Here is a 27,385-nt window from a genome sequence, read left to right on the forward strand (position 1 = left end):
ATTTTTTATTGTAAAATTTAAAATACAACCTCAAATATCTTTATAAAAAAAAGAGTGAAAGAAAGAGAAAAAAAAAAAAAAGAGTGAGAGAAGACTTCATATATCTAAAATACTAAAACAAATTACAAATTATAGAACTTGAACTGCATTCATCCTATTTGGAAAGTCATGCCCACGCTCTAGAATAGCGCGCAGGGAAGAAGAACATTCATCCTATTTGGAAAGTCATGCCCACGCCCTAGAATAGCGCGCAGGGAAGAAGAAGGTACAAATAAAATGGTACGTCGATTGATGAGGTGGAGGGCAGGGATTAAAAAAGGCCGTACCATGTGAGGAGGCTGAAAATGTCCTTGTCGTGGCTTGCCTTCCTCAGATGCAAACTTCCCAAGGTAGAAAAAAAACATGAATAAAAAATAGATTGTTTATTAGAATTTAAATCGCCATCTTTCTTATCAATATCTATTTTAAAATTCCCTCGTATAAGTTATGAATATGTATGCACATGAAATTTATTTTCTATTAGCGATTTTGATTTGTTTATTTGGTAGAGAGTTCTTTTTATCAATGGCTTTTTTCTCTCTCTCTCTTCTCTCTTCTTAAATATCTTATTGCAATTTTTTTTTCATTGGTTTCAAGGTGAATCAATTGTATTCCAACCGGGTTTCTGATGTGATTGTTTTTATATGATTTTTATAATATTTTTACTTTTAATTTTATACGAGTCAATCTCTTTATTCTATATAGTTTTTCTTTATTTATTCTGTTTATATATAAAAAAAATAAATCCATGGAATCTTAAGCTTTTCTCAAGCTTTCTCAGCCTTGATCTTGTTGTTCTCCATCACCTCGGTGCAATTACATTGTTGCTGGGCAACAAGTGTGTTACGGGATAGGATAGCCACATTTATTGGTTTCCACACATATAATTAGAATTTACTAGGAAAAACCATCTAGGTAGTGGCCTAGTAGTAAGAGTTTGGGATCAAGAAGTTTGCTCCCTCTGTAGTCTCAGGTTCGAACCATGTGGTTGCTCATATGATGACCACTGGAGGCTTACATGGTCGTTAACTTCAGGGCCCGTGGGATTAGTCGAGGTGCGCGCAAGCTGGCCCGGACACCCACGTTAAACTAAAAAAAAAGAATTTACTAGGAAAGATCAAATTAAGTAGATCTATTTCTAGAAATATCTTGGATTAAAATCATTATCCAGCAAGTTATGTGAAATCCTCAAAGTTGTTTCATGATTAATATATATTGAATTAGAAGAAAAAATTATCTCACGAGAACAACTCAATGGCTAAGATTTGATATTTGGTGTTCATGACTTAAAGAATTCTATCTTTCATCGTGTGTGTGTGTGTGTATTTAGGTTGATTGCTATTTATACTTTACAAATATATATTATGGATATATATTTGATATAATTAAACTAAATTAAAATATTTATCGAACAAATTAGATTATACAAGTATAATATATCGTTATAAAACTTAATATGAAAATTGACTCGAAGCAAGCCTTGAGTTAAATGTTAGTGTGATTAACTCAAAGTTAATTTTTTAAAAATAATCAAAATAATATTATTTTAACAAAAAAAAATCAATAAGTTAAGAATTTGGTATTAATCTATATCATAAGTTGATTTTTGTTTTTTATCATATTAGACTGAATCAATTTCTTAAGTTATTTTTATAATTCAGAATGATCAAGTTCCAGATTAATCTGTTAAATATATATTTGTTATTAAAAAAAATACAACAGCAAATCTCTTTTATTAAAAACATAATAAGAGAAAAGATTTCATATATCTAAAATACTGAAAAAAAAATACAATTTATAAAACTTTAACGACATTCATGCTATTTGGGAGGTAATGCCCACGCTCGAGAATAGCGAGTAGGGAAGAAGAACGTACAAATAAAATGGTACGTTGATTGATGAGGTGGAGGGCAGGGATTTAAAAAGGCCGTACCATGTGAGGAGGTTGAAAATGTCCTTGGCTGGCTGGCTTGCTTGCTTGCCTTCCTCACATGCAAACTTCCCCGAGTCCGTCCTCTTTTATATCTTTTCTATCCCTTCCATAATTAGAAAGTACATGACCCACCCACTTAACCATAGCATTTATTTTTTCTCATTTCCCATTTTGCCACTTTACTTTGCCCTCTTTTTTTTTTTTTTTTTTTCTTTTGAAGGATATGTTTTAGAGTATAATGTATTGTAAGTTAAAACGTTTTGAAAGTTTTTGATTAATCATTTTATAATATAGTTTTATATGAATTTTACTAATTTTTTTTCCCTTGAAATCTTGTTAAAAAAATTATAATTTATAATTTTTTAAAATTTATATTTTCAAACTATAAACATAAAATTTACCACAATATCAAAGCATTTTTTGCTATTCTCTTTACAACCATATTGCTATGGTTGTAGCAGGAAGGGTAAAAGTACCCGTATATCATAATTCATCAAATAAAAAATAAAAAATTTAGTTTATGGGTTTTAGATGAATTTTGATTTAATCATGAATTATTAAAATGATAGTTTATATGATGATGATATTAGAAATGATGATGTAATTTATATTATTAGATTAAAATTTTATTAACTTGTTTTATTATTTCATTCAATTTAATGATTTAACATTAACATTAATATTTTATTTTAGACACATTCTAAAATTGATGTATAATTTTGATACGATGATACAAGTCATATTATAAATTCTGACTTTTTTAAAAGGTAATTTTAAAAGCATTGTTAAACATGATTTCAGATATTATTTGGAAGTGTGATAATTTTTTTTGGATGTTTTTTAAAAGTATGTTTATCTTAGAAAAAAGTATAAATTTGATTTTTTTTTGTATTTTTAATTGATTTTGATGTGTTGATGTTAAAAATAAAATATTTTTTTTAAAAATACTATATATATATATATATATATATATAATAAAAAAATGGATTGAAGGAAAACGGGTTGAATAGTAAATTCAACAATAAAAGGAATTTAATTTAATCGCATAAAAATCAAAGATCAAAATAACACCATAAAACCTAATGTAGTCATTTCACCTTCGCAAGTCTTCTTCTCCAAGCCCAAGTACAACAGAAACTCCCCCAGCTCAACCACTGTTTTCTGTTAACCGTTACCCATCATAGAATCTTTCCTTAAACTCCACCAAAAAAACCCATTCCTCTCAAAATCTTCTCACATTCCTTTCCACCAATTTTCCACTCTCAAATCCATGAGAACCAACAAGAAAACCACTTGCAATTGCAACCCTTTTGATTTTCTCACTGAAGAGATCATTTTTACAATCCTTGACTATCTTAACGATGACCCTTTTGCTAAAAAGTCGTTTTCTTTAACCTGCAAAGCCTTTTACTCCATTGAATCTCACCATAGAAAGACCCTTAAGCCACTTAGAGCTGAGCTTTTATTAAGAACCCTTCATAGGTACCCTCATATTGAACATCTTGATCTAACTGTTTGCCCTCGCATTGAAGACAGGATGTTGAATGTTGTTTCATTGGCATGTAAGGATGCTTTGTGTTCCATAAACCTGTCAAGATCAAGGTTTTTTACTAATATTGGGTTGTCAAGTTTGGTTTCAAGTTGTTTCAATTTGGTTGAGATTGATTTGTCAAATGGGGTAGAGTTGAATGACTTGGCTGCTGCTGCAATTGCTGAGGCTAAGAATTTGGAGAAGTTGTGGCTGGCCAGGTGTAAGTTGATTACTGATCTGGGGATTGGGTGTGTTGCTGTTGGCTGTAGAAAGTTGAGGTTGATTTGCTTGAAATGGTGTTTGAAGATTAGTGATCTTGGTGTGCAGTTGCTTGCTTTGAAATGTAAGGAGATTAGGAGTTTGGATCTCTCTTACCTACAGGTAATTCATGTTTTTTATTTGTCTATTTTAGTTTCTGTTCTCTGTTTGTTTTCTAAGAAACATTAAGGAAAGAGAAATTTATCGATAGCTTCTTGGTGAATTGTTGTTTGTTTCTAATTTCTTGAATAATTTAGCTTTATTGAAGTTATTATTAGGACATGACATGCTTTGATGTTGTTCTGTTGTGTAATTGTGGTTGTTTTATTTCTAATATGATGTCACCATGTTTAATTTTTCTTGGATTTAGGTGTTGAATTAGAATTCAACTTTAGCTATGTGCTTTATTGCTACTTGAGATTGAAATTTGAAGTTTGGCTTTTTTATTTTTTTGTACCCTGCTGCTGCATCTAGATGCGTTGTTTCTGTTTAGAGCACTAATCAACTCCATTATTGGGCAAATTCCAATGTCAGTGCGATTAGGATTTCACTTTATTGTCCTAGATTCTTTGTTAAGAACTACGTTGAACAGGCCGTGTTCCTGAAAAGTTGACTCAAGTGATTCATGGATTTTAAGATTGGTTAAGGTTTGATTTATGTACTTTTTTCAGGATTAGTTTATGCCCCATGATAGTTTGTCTGAAGTCTTCCATTTGTTTCTTCAGCTATGCTATGTGGTGGATAATTACTTGTAGAGAGGCTTAATGGTTGATGGCCAAAACTTAGTTAATAAAGTTGCATGAGATATAAAATCCAAGAAAATGTAGCAAGAAAGTGAGTATTTCTTGGTAAAATTTGCCCCTCCACTGTACAGTTGATTGTACAGTGTTATATGTTGGATTAATGCCTTATTAATTCCTATGTTCTAATTAATTAGCTTACAATGGTTTTCTTTCTGATAGTAAATAAAATGTAATGCAGGAAATTCTAAGAACTCTAAGAAATTTTGACTTTTGTTGCAGATTACAGAGAAATGTCTTCCATCTATCTTGCAGTTGCAGCATCTTGAAGATCTAGTTCTTGAGGGATGCCTTGGTATTAATGATGATGGCCTCTCTACTCTCCAACAGAGTTGCAAGTCACTCAAGGTACCCTTACATAATAAATTATTGCTACACTGTTGGCAGAGTTGCAAACTTTGATGTTGTTTGTTGGCTTCTTTACATAGATTTTGTTTTGAATTCATATGAGAGCATAACGTGTGAATTCCAGATTGAATGAATAATTGGAATTCTTTTGTTTACGCAACTGATGCACAAAATTCTTACTATACTGCATTTTGCTGCACATAACGTGTATGGTGTTTCATATTCAATTGACAATTTCTCTAATTTTGCAGACATTTAATATGTCCAACTGTCATAATCACAGTCATGTGGGTTTGTTGTCTCTGATAAATGGTGCTGAAAATCTACGAGAACTTACTTTAGCTTATGGCCCTTCTGTAAGTCTTGATATCTTTAAGCACAAAAAATTCCTGGAAACTCTGATACATATAGATTGATCATTAATACTTGATGATGGTTCAGGTAACTGCAGATCTGGCAAAATGTTTGCATAACTTTTCAGGGTTGCATTCGGTTAAGTTTGATGGCTGTTTGGTTAAATGTTCCGGTATTAGAGCCATTGGAAATTGGCCTAACTCACTCAAGGAATTGAGCTTCAGTAAGTGCTCAGGGGTCGCAGACGACAGTCTATCCTTCTTAGTGCAAGGACACAAAGAATTGAGGAAGTTAGATATCACATGCTGTCGCATGATAATGTACGACTCTGTAGACAGCATAACAAGCTCATGCTGTTCTCTCACTTCCCTCAGAATGGAGTCCTGTAGCCTGGTTCCCAAAGAAGCATTTGTCTTGTTTGGACAGCGTTGTCAACTTATGGAGGAATTAGATGTCACAGATACCAAAATCGATGACGAAGGTTTCAGCTTTGTTCTCCTTATGCCCTTTGAACAAATTTTATATTGGAGTAATTGATTATGCTACTATTGTGCAGGTTTGAAGTCCATCTCAAGATGTTCCAAACTTTCAAGTTTAAAGTTAGGCATTTGCATGAACATAACCGACAATGGACTAAAACATATTGGAAGCAGATGTTCAAAGCTCAAAGAGCTTGATTTGTATAGGTTCGTGACTTTCAATGTCTGCATTATTCTACCATGTTTAAACCATAAGAATGTCTTGAGAACCTTGTCGATACTCAGAACAGAATCCATGACGATCAAATTCCACCATATCTTTAACCTGAGTTCATTGTATTTTAGATTTCAGCTTACCTTATACCTTTGACTCTCTTCAGTTTTATTGATTGTGTTTTGATTTTTTTTTCCCGTAGGTCATTGGGAATAACTGATGAGGGCATTGCAGCAGTTACTTTTGGATGTCCTGATCTGGAGGTCATTAACATAGCTTACAATGATAAAGTTACAGATGCTTCATTAATATCATTATCAAGATGTTCAAGGTTAAGAGTGCTTGAGATCAGAGGATGTCCTCATGTCTCATCAAAAGGTCTATCAGCTATTGCTGTCGGATGTAGGCAACTTATGGTGCTGGACATTAAGAAGTGCTTCAATATCAATGATACTGCAATGCTCTCACTTGCTCAGTTTTCCCAAAACCTCAAACAGGTAATACACTTGTCCGGTCTCCAAAAACTTTAAAATCAATCTTAGTCTAATGATAGCTGTTCATTCCATATGTTGCAGATAAACTTGTCGTATTGTTCGGTAACAGATGTTGGCCTTTTGGCACTAGCCAGCGTGAATCGCCTTCAGAACATAACTGTGTTACACTTGGGAGGATTAACTCCAAATGGCTTGGCAGCTGCTCTATTAGCTTGTAGAGGAATAACTAAAGTGAAGCTACATGCTTCCTTCAAACCATTAATTCCTAAATCCCTTCTCGGTTACATCGAAGCCCATGGCTGTGTATTTCATTGGAGAGATAAAGCATTCCAGGTCTGAGTACCCTCCTTTCTTGCTAGTCATCATTGCATACACAATATGAAATTCAAGAAATAATTTATACCTTTCCAAATGATTTATATAACTCCACTAACATGCTTGCTAAGACTTGGTCCTACTTGGTCCTGGAATCTCATTGCCATTAATCTTATGTTGATTGCTGACTTCCTGCTAGCTTCTAGAGAAAATGACCCCCACATCGATAATGATCAGTTGGCCTATGAATTTTTTACCCTGGGCAATCCTTTTACAACAAAGCTGACAAAATGTCAACCCCAATATGCTGAATCATAGTGCTCATGACTCCTTTTTTTTTTTCTTTTTTAATCCCATTTTTTAATATGGTTGACACCTGGCAGGTGGAGATGGATACAAAGGGATGGAAGTTACATTTTGGGAAAAGTGCTGAAGCTCCATAGACTGTGGACGAGAATATACTGTTCTTTTTGTGAATGGAAAAGGTATATTCATCAACTCGTGTCTCTTTGCTTTTATAGAAGAATGGAGTCTTTAGCAGAAAGGGTTCACATGTTTTTCCTTTTCTGATGGGGACACCGGACCCAATATGTTCACACTTGTGTCTATTTTTTTTTTTTTTTGTGAAATATTGTTCAACCATGCCGGGTTTAATAAATATGCTAGAAATTATTCAATTTTGCTTCCTAAGTATCTCAATGTATTTATGACTTCTTCATTTAGGCTAATTTCGTGACATTTTTGGCCAGGCAATGCTCTCCTCCCTAGCCACCTTGACAAGAAGATACAATCAAGCTTGGCTCCTTTTGGTTTGTGAAGGAAGTCATTGCTGGCTTCAAGCTTAGTCAAATGATATCATTTCAAACACCCAGCAGTCTTTTCAAGGAGTTGTAAATTTTGGATAAGAATTTTATTGCATAGTTCAAGCTATATAAGTCATGTCATATGACACTCCACAACTCCCTACAGCCATTTAATGCTGGGGAAGTAACGAATATAGAGAATTATCTCGAGAATTTTATTGCATTGTTTGCAAATGATATTCCTGTTTTGGCGTCAGCATAAACCTCCACTGTATAGTCATTAAGCTTACATATGCCCAATGATTGGCCTTTTAGAGGTCCCTCAATTTCTTACTTTGACCAAAATACATCCAATACAGAGGGCATGACACAAAGATAACTCTCATTTTTATAAAATTTGACTATGACCAAAATACATCCAATTCATAGTAGTGCTTTTAATTTCGGTTCAGATGGGGCCGAGTCTCCAATTAAACTATATGGAAGTTAATATAGTTTAACGTGATCCATCCATTTAAAACCTTGTTTTTAAAAAAATTTAAAATAATATTATTTCAATTTTATTTTGAAAATATTTTAAAATAATATCATTTTAAATTAATTCATGTCAACATAGTTATACCAAGTAAAAGTGGAAAGTTAATCCATTTAATCTGTAATTCAACCCGAGTTATTTACCGAACCAAATTTAAAAACTTTGATTTAGAAGGCATGGCACAAAGATAACTCTATTTTCATTAAATTTGATTATTTAGTAAATTATTGTACGTATAATAACAATACAAATGTTTGGTGTCCTACTTGAATAGAATGAGAATGGTGCGTTGCATCCAATGCTTGTGAAATAATAAATTTTAGTTGCCCTAGAAGACCAACCAGGTTGACAAAATAATAATTGTGCGAATGGGATTTTAAATCAAATCAAATCAAATCATAGGTAGAATGGGATTTAATAACTTTGATTTGAACAATTTCTTCCCCTTCGTACCTTTTATTCCTTTGGTGAATCTCTATATTTTAGTGAAGGTGACTAAAAATATTTTGAGAATTCAAAGTCCACTGTTCTTGTTGGTTTCAGAGCTGAAATCATTAACATACCAGATTATTATATTATTAAAAAAAAATTAGCTCATTCTTTTAATGTGATTGTAGATATAAAAAACTATATATTGAAACAGTGTAAATATAATTTTGTTATTGCCAAAAAAAACTAATTAAACATGTAATTGGGGGTATAATTTTTTTTTCTATGGAATACATTTGTCATTATAAAATTAATTGGGGACAAAATAGTCCAGACATGTTTTTTTTTACAGTGTAATGACTATTTTGCTCTAAAAAAAATCTTTGGGTAAGGGATTCTTTTGTCTTTTTTAATGAACAATAAAGTTACCGTCATGCCCTTGGAAGAGGAAAAAAAATATACATGAATAGAGGGGTTTCTCCGTCTTTTCCTTTTAAAAAAAAGTAAAATGGTGGAATTAACCTTGCGATTCGAAAAAACAAAGGTAATGACTATTTTGCAAAATTGATTGGGAACAAAATGGTCCAAACATTTTATGATGTAATGACTATTTTGCCCTCAAAAGCATAAAAAAATAAACAATAAAGTTACGGTCATGCCTTTGAAAGAGAAGAAAAATATACATGCATAAAGGGGTTTCTTTGTCTTTTCCTTTTTTAAAATAGCAAAATGACGGAATTAACTCAAGTTAACTCGAATTTTTTTTCCCTGATTTTTTATGATTTTTTTTTTCAATTTATCATTTTGCATAAAATTATTTTCTCTTGTGCTTTGTCAATTTTCACTTTTTTTACTGTTTGGTTATTCCGAGAGCAAGTTGGTAAAGTTAATCCAGATTTGCTTGAAAGTTTTTTTGACATTTTTTTTATTGAACTCTGGTTTTCTTTTTTACTAGGTCATCATTTTTAATTTTTTTTTATCCCAATTTAATATCACCGATTGTTGGTTCGTCAAGTTACCCCAAACTAACTCAAGTTTTCTGCTTCGATGTTGTATTTTCTGAAGTTTTTTTGTTCATCTTTGATATTAGATTATTAGACCTTAAACTTTACAATTTCCTTTCGTTTTTCTTTTTGCGGGTTTTTTTGATCTCATATCAAAGGTCGCATTTTAGTTAATTTAACCTGGGTTATATCGGATTATCGTCACTTGAATATCCTGTTTTAGCATTGGAAAATGTTTGGCTCGACCCGCGACGTAGTGCAAGCCACTTATCTAGTAATATACTAAAACCCCTTAGCATTTCACTATATCAATGAATAGTGAAATGCCAAGGCATTGTATACTTTTGTCCTTAAAAATAAAAAAAATTAAGAGCTGTTTTTTTTTTAGTGCTCAACTTTTTTTATTCAATTTCATCCTCCAACGATAGGTTTACTGGGTATTAAACTTCATAATTTGTTTCTATTTGCTTTCTATGGAGTTATCCCGGTCTCCTCACCCGGATTTGATAGGTTGACTTGGGTAATTGTTTTTGTTATTTTTTATTTGATTTTATTTTTAATTTAATTTTTCAAAATTAGGTTGATTGATAATGCAGCTTCATAATTTTTTTTTTATTTTCTTTTAATGGAGTTATCATAATCTTATAACTCGAGTCACGGATTAAGTCGGTTGATTTGCTTCTTCTTTTTTCTCTTTTTAGTTGATTTTTTTTCCAATCTCATCCTTCAACATTCACTACCACAATCTTTAGATTTACCGCGGAATTTTCTATCGGTATTTGTACTATCATTCTGTTGATAATTAATTTACCAACGAAATCATCAACCGAAATGCTTCATCGGTGAATCTTTCATCGATGATTTTGTTTCCGTCGGTAAGTCCGCTGGTAATAAAAAAAAATATTATTACCGATGGATTTACTGACGGAAAAGGCGCACAAAAAAATTATCCACTTCATTCCATCGGTATTTCCCTCGGAAAAATACCATATGTAATTCCGTCGGTAATTATTTAAAAATATTTTTTAAAAAAGCCATTTTACAAAAAAATAAAATAATTAAATTAATATAAATCAACACTCTATAATACTCAAAATGCTTGGAAAAAAGAAGAAGAAAATCATATGAAAAACAAATTCTACAACAATATTCATACAATTATTAAGAACAAAAACAATTAAAAATAAAATAAGAAAACAAATATAGTGAAAAAAACATGAAAAAAGAAAAATATTACCTTAATATGGTTGCAAGTGAAGCTAAGAAGAGAAAAAAAATTCGTAAAGTATATTAATTAAAAAAACATTAAGAAGAAAAAAGAAGAAATGAGAAGAATACATACCTAAGCATGAAGAAGAAGAGAAGGAGTTGAGGAGAGATGAGAAGAGAAAAAAATGGATATTAATGTTTTTTACATATGGGGAAGAAAAAGAAGAAGAAGAAGAAGAAGAAAAGAGTCTCGTCTGTTGTGAAATTATGGATTCTAGGTTTTTTATTGGGGAGTTTTACCAATAGTTTTACCGACAGATAATTAAATATTAATATTTTTAATCATTTTGTTGGTGATTCTGTCTGTAATATTTAATTTAATAATTTTTTTAAAAAAACCGCCTAATATCACCGACGACTTTTCAATCCGTCGGTGATTCCATTTATAATATTTAATTTAAAATTTTAATTTAATCAAAATTTTTTAGAAAACCACCAAATAACACCGACGACTTTTCAATCCGTCAGTGATTTTGTCTATAAAAAACAGTAATTAACAATGCAATTGAGAAGTGAACAGTTTCAGAGTTCTCTGGAAAATACCGACGGAATTTTTCGTTGGTGATTTTCTTTGTAACTGACGTGATAAACAATGTTCACAGTTTACCAATGAATTTACCGACGGATTATACCGACAGAATTTATTCCGTCGGTAATTCCGTTGGTAAAAATGACACATCATCGTTTTTTTTGCTTTGTTTTAATTATTATTTTTTTCCACTGTAATTCCCTCAGTAAATACCAACAAAAATATTCCCTCGGTATTTCCGTTTGTATTTATCGATTTTCTGGTAGTGATTAGATTAATTAAAAATTAGGTTTTATAATATATTTCAGTGTGCGTTTTATGAGATTTTCTTGGTCTTATCACTCGGGTCATGAGTTTGTTTTGTTGACTTGGGTTGTTTTTTGTGTCTTTTTTTGTAATCCATCATTTAACATTAGAATGATTGTGAATTGAGTTTTATAATTTGTATCAATTTGTTTTTTATGGGGTTATCCTAGTATCATGACACATGTTTGAAAGGTTAATTTAGGTCAACTCAACTTATTTTTTAATTTAATTTAGTTTCTAATTTTATTTTTTAATATTGGGTTGATTGAGAATTGAGTTTAATAATTTTATTTTATTTTCTTTTTATAAGGTTATCAAAATCTCATGATTTAGATAGCAAATTTGACAGGTTATTCCAAGTTGATCTAATATGCTGTTATTTTAATACTTAAAAAAGATGTAGTCGTGGTTTTTTTTTTTAGTTAAACTATATTTTTCTCGGTCATTCAGATTATCTTTGAATTTACCAAGTCAACTAGGTCACATCAAATCAATCCATGTATATTTTTAATTTTTTTCTATTAAAACACACATTAACAATACCTCAATATTTTTTATACCAGGAAAAAATTTAATCTAACTCACAAGGTAATGAAGATAATTATGTTATCTAGTGAGGACTAAACTTTGATGATTTCCTTGCCATGCCCCAGCAAAATGCTACCAAGTACAATCACTATAAAGGATTATCATACTGTTTTACCGTTCCATATTTTAGATAGATTATTCATATTTAAATTAAACATTCCCGATAATTTTTTTTTATTTCTCTGATGTTAAAGAGGATGGTTTTAAAAATATATAAAAATAATTAAGTACCAAAGATATATAATTGGTAAAGATATTTTTATCAGATCTTTCAAACTTTTGCATGGTTTATAGTACAAGGCATGGGTATTAGCACAACAAAACTATGTAAACAATATTTTTTTTGCGCTGGTTTCATTAACACAACAAAATTTCTCCTAATTTTGCATATTTATTATAACACCCAAGAAAGATTATTGTAATTTACTATTTTTTCGTAAATTGAATCCAAGATAATCAATTTGGATTTTTTGTACCAATTATAATTATAATGTATGTTTGATATTGTAATGTATGATGATTTTCAAAAGTAATTTTTACTTACAAATACATTAAAATATATATATTTTTTTATTTTGATATTAGCATATAAAAAATATAAATTTAATATTTTTAAATGATAAATATATTTTTAAAATACATTTAAACGCAGATATAGAAATGCTCTCCCAATCCAAACCAAGAGAACCAAGAGTAGTAGAGGAAGAATGGGTGATACGAGGCATGCTGAAAAATGCATTCAAAATTCCAAGTCTTGCATATTCCCTTGGCTCATTGGGAGACCTCGAAAGGACCCCACCACAAGGGTTCACTTTTCTCCTATAAATTGGAGGATAAATACAAAATACATGAAATATATGGAGAGGCCTGTAATCTGCCTGTAGAGAAGAACGAAGCTGTAGCTGCCGCAAAGAACACGTTATGTAGAGAAGAGTAAAACACACATCTTCTAGAAATGCCCTTAATTGACTCCACCAAAACACAACAAACAGGAGTTAATAATGGCTTGCATTAGATCGTGATAGATCCCTTCCTATCACAATGCACACCCGTGAATCCCCAAGAGTTTACCTTGATTAGCGTTTGAGAAAACATACTTTTCTATTTTATATATATATATATATATATATATATATCTGTGTGTGTGTGTGTTATATCTTGAAATTACAACATTTATCAAAAGTGTTATTATGTGTATTGAAACAGATCCTTGTCAAAAAACTTGCTATGCATGTTATTGGGGGTAAAATTATTTTTTTTCATGGGATACATTTGACATTAAAAAAATAATTGGGGACAAAATGATTCGTTTGAATTTTTTGAGCTATAGTATAGATATTGATTGCCCTTCAGGAAACACAATTTTAACCTTCAGGTTAGAGGCTTTTTTTGTATTAAAAAAAAATATTTATAGTGAAGATACAACCATGCCTCTAAAAGGGGAAATTAATGCATGTGCTGAGGAGTCTCACCGTCCCTTTTCTTTTATTGAAATAGTTCAAATATGAAATTACCCTTGGGTTTCAATAAAACCATCATTTTTCTTTTATTAAAATAGTTCAAATATGAAATTACCCTTGGGTTTCAATAAAAATAAGGCTGCATGTAGGAGTGTTTTTGTTGTTTCTATATGGTCGTCAGACTCAGGCGCGCGAGTCTAAAGTGGTTGCCAGACCAAGACGCATGGGTCTGACAACCACGTCAGATACAAGCTACTTGAGTTTACTAAATATGTAAGATGCACGTTACTTGAGTTTGAAAACCATTTCAGACCCGCAAGCTTTGGGTTTGACAACAATACTCAACCCAGGCGCCTTTGGTCTAATGTGAATATACCTTTAAAAAATACAATTGAAAATAAATAAAGTGACGTGATCAATTAAAAAACTAAAAACCAAAAAAATAGACAAAACTTCATCTCTTTTATTTTGTTTAGAGTGTCTCTTTTAAATAATATTGATTTTTTTTGTTATGCGTTTAATTTTCGGAGAAGTTTTTCTGATTCATTTAAGGTTTTGTTTTATCTTTTATATAAATAAATTATGTTTTTAAAAATAAAAAATATTTATTTTCAGATGATATTTTTAATATATGTAGCTTTACATGTTATTTTTTTTTATTCAATCAATTTAATATCCTATTTTCAAGGTTAAATATCTTGATCTATATCTGTCTCTTGATTTTTCAAGTTTTATTTTTAGATGTTATTAAAGATTTTTTATTTATTTATTAGCCCATAAAATTCTTAATTTATTTAATTACATAACTTTTTGATTTATTATATTTTTTGAACTATAAAAATACATTGAAAAAACTTATTTATATAATTTTTTATAAAAAATAAAAATATTTAACCCGTGACGGAGTGACATAGCTATTACTAACTAAACACAATTTAAATATTTATTTCTTTATTTTTGGATTTAAAATTTAGATAACATTAACAGAAATTTATTAGATTGAAATTATAGGTGCATTCTCCATATCCAGTGGGCCTGTCCCTTGCTTGTTAATATATATATATATATATCCAAACGTGGGCAAACATTAGAGCGATATATCTTTCAGGGGCCCACTAAAGTTTTTAAGTTCCATATGGGAGGGGAAAATCCCATAAAGAAACAAGGCAAGCCAGATATGGAGTCGTCCATACAATGAACTTGGAAAGGATGATCGGGACTGTATGATTCTAGTAGTAAATTATTTTTTTCTAGAAAAATATTAAATTAATTATTTTAGATGTTTTTAAAATAGTTTGGATATGAGGATATAAAAAAATAAAAATAATATTATTATTTCAATATATTTTAATTAAAAAATAATTTTAAAAGTATAATGTACTTCGTTATTTTTTTTTATTAACGTAGATATTCGAGCAAGTTTGCGCGCATCTCGACTAATTTCAAAGGCTTTAAAGTTAACGATTATATAAGTCTCCAGTGACCCTAGAAAGTAAACTCAAAACCTGACCAGTTGAGTTACCCATCAGGGTTCAATGTATTTCATTATCAAACACACAATTAATGTTTATTTGGGACAAAGATTCAACTGAGTTTTCAAAAATTTTGAATTATTTTTTTTAATATTTTTGAATTGTTTTAATTTTCAAAAATAAATTTTAAAAATAAAAAAAATTATTTTGATGTTTTTTTAAGCAAAAAACATTTTAAAAAATAGCTGCTTTCACTGTTCAAATGCCTTTTTAATCTATAATTATGAAGATTAAATTGTTGCATTAGTTAATATATGGAACATTTATTGCTGAGAAAACAACTTTAATGTTTGGATTTTCTCCTAATCAAAGCATAAAAAAGGGTTGCTGCTGCTTGTGTTAATTTGAGACTATTTGATGGCTTCTCTTTTCTTAGGCTACACAATATTCTTCTTGTATCAATCTCCATAGACTAACTGGTTTATCACATGTATTTGTGCGTGTGTGCTTGCGTGTTGTAAGTATATTATATTGATTTTAATAATAAAATAACTTTGAATATCAAGATTAAATTATTTCAATCTCAATGAAGAAGGAAAAATTTTCTTGTCGAAGGAATATTCAAAACTAGATTCAATTTCTTGTTGCAATGGCATCAACAATTCTGATATCCATTGATTCTCTTGCAACTTCAGTAATTATTAATTATCAAAGCAAATTTCAGTTCTCAAGAAAGGAATAAATCAGCACTGTTTGCTAGTAAAGGGGAGGTAATGATGGGTTTATGATTATTAGTTGGATGCAAAGTTTTTTTTAATATTTTTTTATTTGTAATTTAGCTAAAATAATTTTTTATATTTTTTTATAAAATATCTAAATAATTAGAAAATATTAGAAAATATTAATTTAATAGTTTTTTTTGTATAGAATATACTTTTAAATTATACTCAAATACAGTTTCAAACGCATTTTTAAATTATTTGTTTGAGAATGTAGTGTAAAAAATATTAAAATATATTTTTTTAAAAAATTATTTTATTTTTGGTAACGTACACAAAAATCATAAAAATTCTTAAAAAACAAAATTAATCTAATATCTTTTAAAGTTAAGAACAACTAAAAAAAAGCATTAAAAAACATAAAAAAACTCTCAACACACTATGTTAATGAGATAAGGTCACATGGAGGATTGAAAAATTAAATTGGATTAGTCAAAGAACAAGCCTAATGCTACCAGAAACAGCAGCAGAAAAGGTTCGTACCCATTAACACAAGATAAATTCACAAATATCTCTGTGTCAGCCGCCATCCAGTCAAACCCACGATTTTTTTTTTTTTACCAAAAGCCCCCTTTACTCACAAGGACATGGCTAAAAGTCATGTTTGATCCTTTTACTTTTCTCATTTGGTCCAATCAAAATTCTTAACTTTAATTTCTGTCATGTTTACCCTTCTACTCCCTATTAGAGGTTATCCAAACCCTTTTAACGAGCCCCCTTAGAATATTTATAGATAATAGATATTAAACCCGGTCTAGTTCGGTAGGTCAACTTCATGAACAAATTTAAACCAAATGAAAGCTGACCCAATTGACTTAATTAAAATATTGTTTAATTTTTTTAAGAAAACGATATCGTTTTATATTTTTTTTTATAAAAACAAATCCATTTTAAATTTACTCGGATTAACACATTCAATTCGTAATCTTAGCGGCCGGATTATGTTTCATAACTTTGATATATATAAAATTTATTTTGATTTTAAGAGTGTTTTTCAAATCATGTTTGGACTAAAAAAATAAAATTAATATTTTTGAATGAGTTTATTAGAATATATCATAACTATATATATAAAAAAAAAACTAAAATTAATGTCTTTTCAACTGAAACTTTATTTTTACAAAAATTAAAATAAAAACTAGAATGCATCATAAAAACACACAATTACTAACAAAATGTCAAGATGAATGCAATGTGCTGTTAATTAGATGGAATTGAAAACTCAAACCAACTTTCATATATATATATATATATATATAATTGAAAATTTTTTATTTTATTTCTTTATTTTAAATTGATTTTTTTTTTGTATTTTCATATTGTTTTGTTGTGTTGATGTCAAAAATAAATTTTAAAAAATAAAAAATATTATTTTAATATATTTTCAAGTAAAAGACATTTTAAAAACCAATCGCTACGGAATTCAAAAGCAATCACCAAATATCAATTAAAGAGACTAAACTTACCAAATGTAAAAATTATAGGGACCGAATAAATCATTTTTATACATCTTTCTACTAAAATCCTCCCTGTATCTTCTTAGTTCCAAGAAACTCACCTCACAACAGAGTTCCTCTTCTTGTTCAAGACGCTACCATTTTCTCCTCTTCAACACCACAAGCTCCCTTATATCATCACCAACCTCCTTCTCTATCCCCCAAAATCTTGAGCCCACCCTCCTGCTTTTCATTTTTTTTTCATGGCCTCTTCTCCAGGGAGCTTAGACACTTCTGCAAATTCACACTCAGAAGGCAGTAGCAACTATTTTTCTTTCAATACTAACAGTTCTTCTCACTACCCTTTCATGACTTCTTCTTCTCTCACTGATCTTCTTGCTTCAAGTGATGAAGAACCCAATAATCATATCACAAATAATAGTAAGTTGTCTGATAGGATAGCTGAGAGAACTGGCTCTGGTGTGCCTAAGTTTAAGTCAATTCCTCCTCCTTCTTTGCCTTTATCTCCTCCTCCTGTTTCTCCTTCTTCTTACTTTGCTATTCCTGCTGGTTTAAGCCCTGCGGAGCTCTTGGACTCTCCTGTCTTGTTAAACCCTTCTAATGTAAGGTTTTGTGATACTTTTGATGTTTTGGTCTGATGATTGCATGTAAAGATAATTGCTTGGTGCTAAAGTTGCGGGCTTTCTTGTTTTTCTTTTTTGTGTGACTGAAGCTAAATATTGGTTTTGGTAACTTCGATGGGATTTTTGAATGATGATTTTTGTTTGTTTTTTATCGTGTAGATTTTGCCATCTCCAACAACTGGAACGTTTCCAGCTCAGGCTTTTAATTGGAAGAGTAGTTATGGTAATAGCCTGCAAAATGTCAAGAAAGAAGACAAGACTTTCTCTGATTTCTCTTTCCAGCAACCAGCAAGGCCACCCACAACTTCAACAGCCATGTTTCAGTCTTCGAACGCCACAATTCAGCCTGTAAGAATCAATTTTTTTGGTGAGATTCTCTGTTTTAGATATTTGATTGTGTTGTTTTAACTTTTCTTGAATTTGGTTGATTGGTAATTTTCAGGAACAGCAACAAACATGGGGGTTTCAAGAATCTGCGAAGCAAGGTGCGTTTGTTTCAGGGAAGAGTAGTATGGTAAAAATGGAATACAACTCTAATTCTATGCAGAGTTTCTCCCCTGAGATTGCTGCAATTCAAACAAACCCTCAAAGCAACAATGGGTTCCAATCTGATTATGGTAATCAACAACAGCAGTATCAATCTGTTAGGGAGCAGAGAAGATCAGAGGATGGGTATAATTGGAGAAAGTATGGTCAAAAACAAGTTAAAGGAAGTGAAAATCCAAGGAGTTATTACAAGTGCACATACCCCAATTGTCCAACAAAAAAGATACTTGAGAGGTCTTTGGAGGGACAAGTAACCGAGATAGTTTATAAGGGTAGTCATAACCATCCTAAACCTCAGTCCACTAGGAGATCATCATCATCAACAACAGCTTCTAATCTTGGAATGATACCGGCGCCTAATAGTAACCCTAATGAGATTCAAGAACAGTCATATGTTACTCATGGTAGTGGACAAATGGACTCCTCAGTTGCTACACCTGAGAATTCTTCAATTTCAATCGGGGATGATGATTTTGATTCTCAAAGGAGTAGATCAGGAGGTGGTGATGACTTTGATGAGGATGAACCTGAGGCCAAAAGATGGTAGGTTCTTGATTAACTAAGGATATAGACTTTAAAGCATATTATTCCGTGGTTTCTTTATCAGAGATTAGGTCCTGGAATGTTTGGTCGCAGTACTAATCTTATCGTGCTTGCTTATTTCAGGAAAAGAGAGGGTGACAATGAAGGGATTTCAGCACCTGGCAGCAAAGCAGTGAGAGAGCCAAGAGTTGTGGTTCAAACCACTAGTGACATAGACATCCTAGATGATGGGTACAGGTGGAGGAAATATGGGCAGAAAGTGGTCAAGGGAAACCCAAATCCAAGGTAAAAGCTCACTTTAACTCGAAGGATACACTCTGTTAGGCACTAAGTTTCTTTATATGGGAAAAAGAAACTAATCTTGGTGTTAATTAATGTATCTTGTTTCAATTTCAAGCTTCAAAGGCTAAGCTTTTTGGTCTCAAAATCATGAGCCGTATTTCTTTCTGTATATTGTGGTACTTTGTAATGTTGATATTGAACTTGTTTTTCTAATTGGGTTCTGATCGTTGGTTTATAGGAGCTACTACAAGTGCACATATCAAGGATGCCCTGTAAGAAAGCATGTTGAGAGAGCATCCCATGACCTTAGGGCAGTGATCACAACCTATGAAGGGAAGCACAACCATGATGTTCCTGCTGCTCGCGGCACCGGCAGCAGGTCATTGCCGGGCCACAACAACAATGGTAACAACAATGGTAACAACAATAGCAACCATGCGGTAATGGCAATTAGGCCATCAGCTGTAAACCATGTGTTTAACAATTCCATCAACAACCCTGTAAGGGATCAAAGGGTACCAACAACAACATCCGAAGGTAACATGCCTTTTACCCTAGAGATGTTGCAAAGTCCAGGAAGTTTTGGATTCTCAGGATTTGGAAACCTCATGGGGCCTTACATGAATCAATCATCAACAGATGAAGTTTTTTCAAGGGCCAAAAGGGAATTGGAAGTGGAAAATTTTTGGTAGGAAACAGCAGCTACTACTAAAAAAAAAAATTTCTCTCAAAAGAATAAGAAAGTCATCAAAGTTCATCTCATTAATTGCATTCAAGTTTGGTTATTTTCTTTGTTGTATATTTTTTCCACTACTACAAAAGGGATTTGGTCGTGTATATTCCAATTTGTATTTGTCATAGTTTATAGGAGTTCTTGTTGCCTATCTATGTCCTTAACATAAAATATATATATATTTTTTATTGTTTCGAGGCTTTTAGCTACACACACTACAATGCAAGCCTCAAATCAATTTTTGTATCCCATCAAATACATGATAGCATTTTTTTTTTCTTAATTTAATTTACTGGGTTTGGAAAATTGAACTCAAAAATTTGGATTTCATTTCTTCTAGGGCAAACTGAAAATACCCAAAAAGGTCCCCGCCCTAAAGAAGTAAAAAATGCTACTTCCCTCCCTAGTTTTTGCCACATTCCTTCTTGCTAGTGCTTTTTTGAACCAAATCTTGCAGTGGAAGGGGAACCTTTTCTGGCGGGTCCCGAAATCCAGGCATACATACACCACTGGTCACGTTGGCTATGGAGGGTTGAATGGGTCAAAGATGGAGGCTGGCTAGAGCCTGGAGATTGCTTGGTGAGCACGTCAGTCAAAGTCAGCTCTTACGTACATTATGTAACACTTGGATCCTTCCTGGCTGCTCCATAGTGGGACCCATTCTACCTCCACTGATCTGCGGTGGTGCCACTTGCCACCTATCCACCCTCCACCTTTATTTGAATTCGTTTTATTTGAAAACCTCAATTTAGCCCTTAACTTATAATATACTCATACTCGGTTAAATCCTGTACTTAATATAAGTTTTAAATCCTGTACTTAATACTCAATTTAGCCCTTAAACTCTCATCTACAACTATTTCGAAAAGGAATTTAGGAAGGAATTGAAAATCACAAGGGTTTAAGGTCATCACTAGATAGTCTCATAAAATGATAGAAAGTCTGAATTATTATTGAATTTCCGAATTAGCCCACAAGTTGGGTTAAGGTAATTAGTAAAATTATAAAAATAATAAATCCTGATTATTCAATAAAATAAAAATGTTTTTCAATTCCTAAGAATTTATAAAATTGTTTAAGGATAAAAAAAAACAGAAAACAAAGACCTAAAACAACAGGAATTTGAGGCTCAAACAACCCAACAAGCATAGATTAATCTCTTTTTTTAGTAATATATCTAGTTTTTATTAACCCTATTTCAAACACAAGTATATTTTAAATAACAAAGTCTTAACCATTGACCATGAATTTCTTTTTAGTTTTTTTTTTCGCTCAAAGAAAGGAAAAAATAAAAATTACTCGAATTATGAAAGATCACCAGCAACACGCACCCTAAAGTGATAACTTGTGTCGTTCTAACATCCAGAGCTAAAGTTATGATCAAACTACTTTAAGAATATGAAAAATATCATCTACACTGCTGTCATCCTATCATTTGCGGTGGTTTGTCTTATCGAGATCAACATCTGACATCTCAACTCCTCCGATATCTTCTTCATCAAATATTATATGGTTTTGAGAGCTCGGGAGGGAGAGAGACGTTTAGCTTTGATGGAAAAGGTGCATTTAAAACAAAATGGATGGCCTATAGGCAATGGTCTACTCTGCCTATTCCTCGACCGACACAACAAGGCCTAAATCTATCTTGTGCTCCCATCTCCTAGCCGTCCTCTTCGGTTTTTTAATTTCTTTATTAAAGTTTGCCTATGTTTTGTACTTTTGTATATTTTGTTTGATAGCCCGAGTCTTATTCAATTGTCACATTTGAAATTGTAAGGAAATTGGCTTAGATAAGATCGCCAACAATATTATATGTAGAGGTAGCTGCCAATAGGAAGACACATGGGTACACTTGTTTGTGTTAGGGGTGCTAGTTTAAGAAAACAATAAACAAATGTTACTAGTTTGCTTCTTGAAAAAGAATTGCTAATTTATTGAGTTTTTTTTTTTTTATTATTTTTATGGGAAAGTTGATAGAAACTCGAACACAAAGGGCTTTGGATTTGGTTTCTCGCTCAAGTTTTTGTAGCAATTGAATTGAAATAAAACCATTCAGAGTTACTCTTTTTTCTTCTTCTTTTTAATATAAGGATTTGGAAATTTATTTTAGCTATTATATAAATCCGGATTGATCATATATCTAGTTAGAACCGGTTGATCTAAATAGTCAATTAAAGATAAAGAAACTCAAAATTATCCCGCGACCTGATAAAAATTTATTGATTTTTTTATCTTAAAATGATATCCTTTTTACTTTAAAAAAAATTGAATAATATTTGGTTATTTTTCCTAGTTATCTTTTCATGGTGTTTTTATTTTCTTTTCTATTTAGTCTAGGAAATCAAATATTAAAACTGGTAATTTTATTTGTTTCAAACTTACTTATTATGTTTTCAGGGTTTCTATTTATTCTATAGGTTGGTTTTTGAATCTATTCGACCTTAATTCTATTTTTTAAAAAAACTTGGTAGCTTCCTTTCTCCCCCATTGACGAGAAGGAAAAGAGGAGGAAAGGGAAGAAGAACATGGAGAGTCCTGGATCAGCTGGCATGCATGACCAACTTGTACAGAGTAAAATCCATTACATAATTTCACAATGGAGGTTGACCCAAGACTCTCTTTCTCAATCCATTTCCTTCTTCTGGTCAATTTATAATAACATGTATCACGGCACCCTGCCTGTTATGCACGATCACTTATCGTACGCCACAAGTCTCGAGTATTTTCAAGTCCTTTTCCGTGCATGGTAAGAACAACTTTCTAATTAATCCATGATGCACGCTTGGTTTACGTGTGAAAAGACTCGTATATGCTACCGACCTCTAACATGCATTTACACGGCAATCATTGCTCACTTGAGGAAAATTTATTATTATATATAAAAAAATCTATTCAATATAAAAATATAATATGAATTTCATCAAAAAACGCCATTATGGACCCAATGTACATTTTATTTATGTAATTAATTTGAATTAGACCGAACTAGTTAATAATTGGTTGAACCATTAATTCAGACCAATTGAATTGGTTCAAGATCAACCTGTCATGATGTGTTAATTGATAAAAAAATCTAAAAAATTTATTTTTCTAGTTACTGAACCGTGGAACTCATGTATTAAAATAAAATTATTTACTAACAAACAACATATCTATTACATAATTAAAAATCGATAAATTATATATAAGAATATAATACCAATATTGTATATCACTTAGGCTTAAAAACCTTCAAACAAGAGCCCGATATAAACAGATCCAGGTCCACTAACTATTACCAAACCAAGTCCTATGAGGCCCATCAAAAATCAAAATCTCCACGTTTCCCACTAACCACCTTAACGGTCACACCACGTCATCATCCACTTTATCACTCACACACTGCCACCCGTCCCTCTATACCCCCACCAAAACACCCTTTGTCCCCAGTTTACCCTTCAAACCCTCTCATATCTTCAAATCTCACCATGCCTCCATTTTAATCTTCTTCCCCGTCTGTTTCGCTTGCTTTTTCGCAGTCAAAGGCCCATCGTGCATCTCTAATGACTTTTGATTCTGCCCTCCACAAAACCCGGACTTCACCATCCACCGCCACCGCTGCTGCCACCTCCTGTTGTACCGTCTTTCAACACCTCATCGCCGACGTCTACTTCTCGCCTTTCTCAACATCTTTCTACATCAAAACCGTAACTGGAGAAGAAATCATCATTTGAAACAAAATAAAAAAAATGAATAAATCATCTCCATCGTTTATTTTATCGAATTATTCTCTAGCGTTTGATGATGATACTTTTGATTTCCAGCTCCGTAACAATCTGGATGGGCCGGGTCAACCCGATGAATTTGTTGGTGGGAGAAACCACTAGTGGTGGCTCTGATACCAATTGTTGGGGATTTCTGCTCCCCCTGCGGAACGGTGGTGTTCATGATCATTGCTCAAAGGAGGCTAAGCACACTGACACAATATTTAACGTGGTTCGGCAAATCGCCTACATCCACGGGAGAGATCAATATTATTAGAGATAGAGAAAGAATACAACACACGGAGGAGGATCACATCCACTCAACTCCCATCTCTCATTGCTACATAGGGCAGCAGCTGCATAAGGCAGCAGGGCTGTGGCAGCCCTTCTCTTTCTTTCTCTCTTCTTCTCTCTTTTGTTCTTGCTCTCTCTCTCAACTTTGCTCTCTAAAATCATGCCTCTTTTATAGGCATCCATGGTGCTGCTCCACTTGTTCTTTTGTCAACAAAGGTGGCTGCCAACTCCAGCTCTTCTTCAACAATGGTGGCTGCCAACCTTTGACATCTTGGATGGGTGCACATGGTTGGTGCAACTCCAGCTGCAGCTGCTGCAATTGTCAATGGTTGTTGCACATTAATGGCAACCAACCCAACAATCACCCCCTTTGCCATTCATGTAGGGCAACTGTCCTCTTGCTTCTTCAGCACAGGCTTGCATCCTGCAGCTCTTCCAAGCTTACCATTCCGAGAGCGTCTGTGGCCAAGTTTACAGGTACTCGCCAAACCTTTCAATCACCAGAGTCACCAAAGCACACCTTTTCTCACATAAAAGGATCACTACAACTAGATGGTCTGCCACTTCACATCTGAAGAGTGTTAACGCTTGTCTCTGGGACACACTGCATTCCCCTTCGAGCGTATCAACCATGCTCGGTCCGGAATGATTCATCAAGCCTCACACCAAGGTTTACAACACCCCCTCAAACGGAAATTTTTATTTCCAAGTGCGACAGTCATTATCTGAGTATCTCAATATGATCACGAGCTCACCACTCTTCCAAGAGTCTACTCATCCAGGAGTTGCGCCTGCCCTCTGTTCCACCCTAGGAACCACGCCTTACTTCTCCGTGAGTCTCTCGCTCTTAGTCTCAAGAGTCTAGGTAGCTCTCCACCTTCACCTATGGGGGCAGCCCATTAAAGGTTGATTCATATATGTCTTGATACTGAGTATTACAATGCCTTCACTGAGCTCACCACCTTGACAAGAGTCAACTTGTTCCGGGAACCTGCGCATGCCCTCTGCTCATTCCTAGCAGTCGCGTCTTAATGCTCCACAAGTCATCCACTTATTGTCCAAGACAAATGTTATCTAACTCATTGATCTTTAGCCTAGGGGCATGAAAGTCAATCCTGCATTTGTATTCATACTCATCATAGCCACTTCATTGGCTATCCACACACCTGTCCACTCATATCTAGCCATTACATCGGCTTTGGGGCATTCTGAACTGGGCTCCTTTCATGGCCCTCACACCTTCTCTAAGGTGTCTTCGCCCGTTGTTATAGGGCGGTCTGAACTTGGGCTCATATTGTGGCCCTCACACCTTCTCTAAGGTGTCTTCGGCTTTCATAGGCGGTCACATCCTCCTTCAGTTGGGATGTATCAAAGTGGCTCCAAAAGTCTCTACCACCATGTGGACTATGGGAGAGATAACTGCCACTAATTACATAGAAAGAGAAACTTGCGGTATACTCCTCGCAATCCTCCACCTCGATTTCTATGTTTGGAGCTTCTGTGCCTTTCTGCTTGACAGCTCCACCTACATCAACTCTCTTTGGTGTCTTCGCCTTTCATCATAGGCGGTCGCCTTTTATCACAGGCGTTTGCACCCCCTCAATTAGGTGTCTCTGCAACAGCTCTCTTTCCATCCTTGTATGTATTGGAAAGGTCTTCGCCTGTTGTCTTCATCAAGAGCATAAGAGACTTCCTGTTGTACAACCTTCACACATAGTCTCTGCTCTGAGCTTCATCTGGGAACACTTCTTCTCCTTGCACCTGTTGTCTCATTACAGTACCTCGTTGGATCACGGGTACTCTTGCACAATCTCCGTGTGCCCTCGTGCAATTTCTGTTCTCCAGATTTCTCCTTATTCCTTGCTTATGTTTGACAGCAGCTCATCCTGTCACAACACCTGTTCAAGTCAAAATAGGGTGCCAATCTTTATCTCCTTGCTGTATTTCTCTTCCATTATCAGGGTCTTCATCAATTCTACCCTCGAGAAATCACAGTCACTGAATCTAACTTCTTTGGAGAAATCACCACTCCATCATATCTTTAAACATACGGAACTCAACTGTTCCCTTGTGCCGTCGTCTTGCTAGTCTTCAACCGTTTCATTTCAAACTGCTATATATACGAAAATAGTATCGTATGGATAATCCTTCAACTAAGCAAGTTCCCAGGAAAGATTGGAGGGGTCACACTGGTCCCGCTTAAAACCCAATCTCCTAGACAGAACTTCTTACGCCATATTTATCAATCGTACTGTCTTTCCGTATATACAACCATTTGCTAGCTTTGTTGCGGCTTTCCTTTACAAGTGATCTGGGTATCCTGGTTTTATACCTGATTTCTCAACATCTGGCGAGACTACCAGTGCTTAGATTCGTCAAGATTGGTCTTCATCAATTTCAACTCTTCACCTCAAATCGTCCACTTGATCGGGTGTCCAGAGTATCCCAATTTTGCCTTCATTCGGCAAATAAAAAATCTCCCCATTTAGCAGTTCAACACATGTAATTGGGTAAACATGTGCACCTTCTTCTTCATCATCACCATCGACCACCATGATGACCTTCAGATGCCTCCTGATCGGGCAATCTCCTTTTGTTAATTCACCACCACCATTTCTGGTCACAATCTCAATGATCGGACCGTACCATTGCATCCGGAACGATCAAATTAGCTAGAAACAAGTCTGAAATCATCCAAATCGCATTTCAGACGGCTAAGATTTGATCAAAACAATTCTGGCTTGATGAGCGGCTCAGATTCAATCTCAAATTCGGTTGCACGTAGGATCAGCTACACTGGATCCTATCCCTCGGCTCGCGGCTCGGCTCCAACTCAGCTCGGCTTGTGTATGATGACGTGGCTGGTGGGTCCCACTATGCTGACGTGTCAGCTGACTGGTCGCTTACATGGCATGCCAACTGGGCATGCTGACGTCACAATTATGTCATGCTGATGTCATCCTTATCCGGGTCAGTCTTGTGGGTCGGGTTATCTGGTATTCGGGTCGGGTCTGCCATTCGGGTGAAGAAGACGCATGGCTCGCGTGTGGCGCGTTGGTGCGCGTGGGCATCCTCCTCTCCGGCGCGTGTTGGCGCGTGCGGGCATGTCCCACGTCAGAATTTTGCGCCGTTTTCACCAGTGGCTTCATCTCTTCCTCCTCTACACAGTGGTATGGTCAAAACACAATTTTGACAACATTCATTTTTGAGCAAAAATCAAACACC

General features: G+C 33.6%; 2 protein-coding genes across 2 annotated transcripts; both read left to right on the forward strand.

Annotated features, from left to right (window-relative positions):
- The first annotated feature begins 3,048 nt into the window (after positions 1 to 3,048).
- Positions 3,049 to 7,788, forward strand: LOC7498149 (F-box/LRR-repeat protein 3). Its single transcript, XM_002326058.4, has 9 exons — positions 3,049 to 3,884; positions 4,784 to 4,909; positions 5,161 to 5,265; positions 5,351 to 5,744; positions 5,820 to 5,949; positions 6,159 to 6,453; positions 6,532 to 6,783; positions 7,149 to 7,250; positions 7,515 to 7,788. The coding sequence occupies exons 1-8, from the start codon at positions 3,243 to 3,245 to the stop codon at positions 7,206 to 7,208; spliced, it is 2,004 nt and encodes a 667-aa protein (XP_002326094.2). The 5' UTR covers positions 3,049 to 3,242; the 3' UTR covers positions 7,209 to 7,250; positions 7,515 to 7,788.
- A 9,686-nt stretch (positions 7,789 to 17,474) lies between these two features.
- Positions 17,475 to 20,361, forward strand: LOC7498148 (WRKY transcription factor WRKY24-like). The gene is made up of 5 exons (XM_002326057.4): positions 17,475 to 17,998; positions 18,179 to 18,367; positions 18,462 to 19,108; positions 19,232 to 19,393; positions 19,629 to 20,361. The coding sequence occupies exons 1-5, from the start codon at positions 17,639 to 17,641 to the stop codon at positions 20,080 to 20,082; spliced, it is 1,812 nt and encodes a 603-aa protein (XP_002326093.4). The 5' UTR covers positions 17,475 to 17,638; the 3' UTR covers positions 20,083 to 20,361.
- The last annotated feature ends 7,024 nt before the right edge of the window (positions 20,362 to 27,385 follow it).

The sequence above is a fragment of the Populus trichocarpa genome, chromosome 19 (assembly GCF_000002775.5).
Source record: "Populus trichocarpa isolate Nisqually-1 chromosome 19, P.trichocarpa_v4.1, whole genome shotgun sequence".
Classification (NCBI taxonomy): domain Eukaryota; kingdom Viridiplantae; phylum Streptophyta; class Magnoliopsida; order Malpighiales; family Salicaceae; genus Populus; species Populus trichocarpa.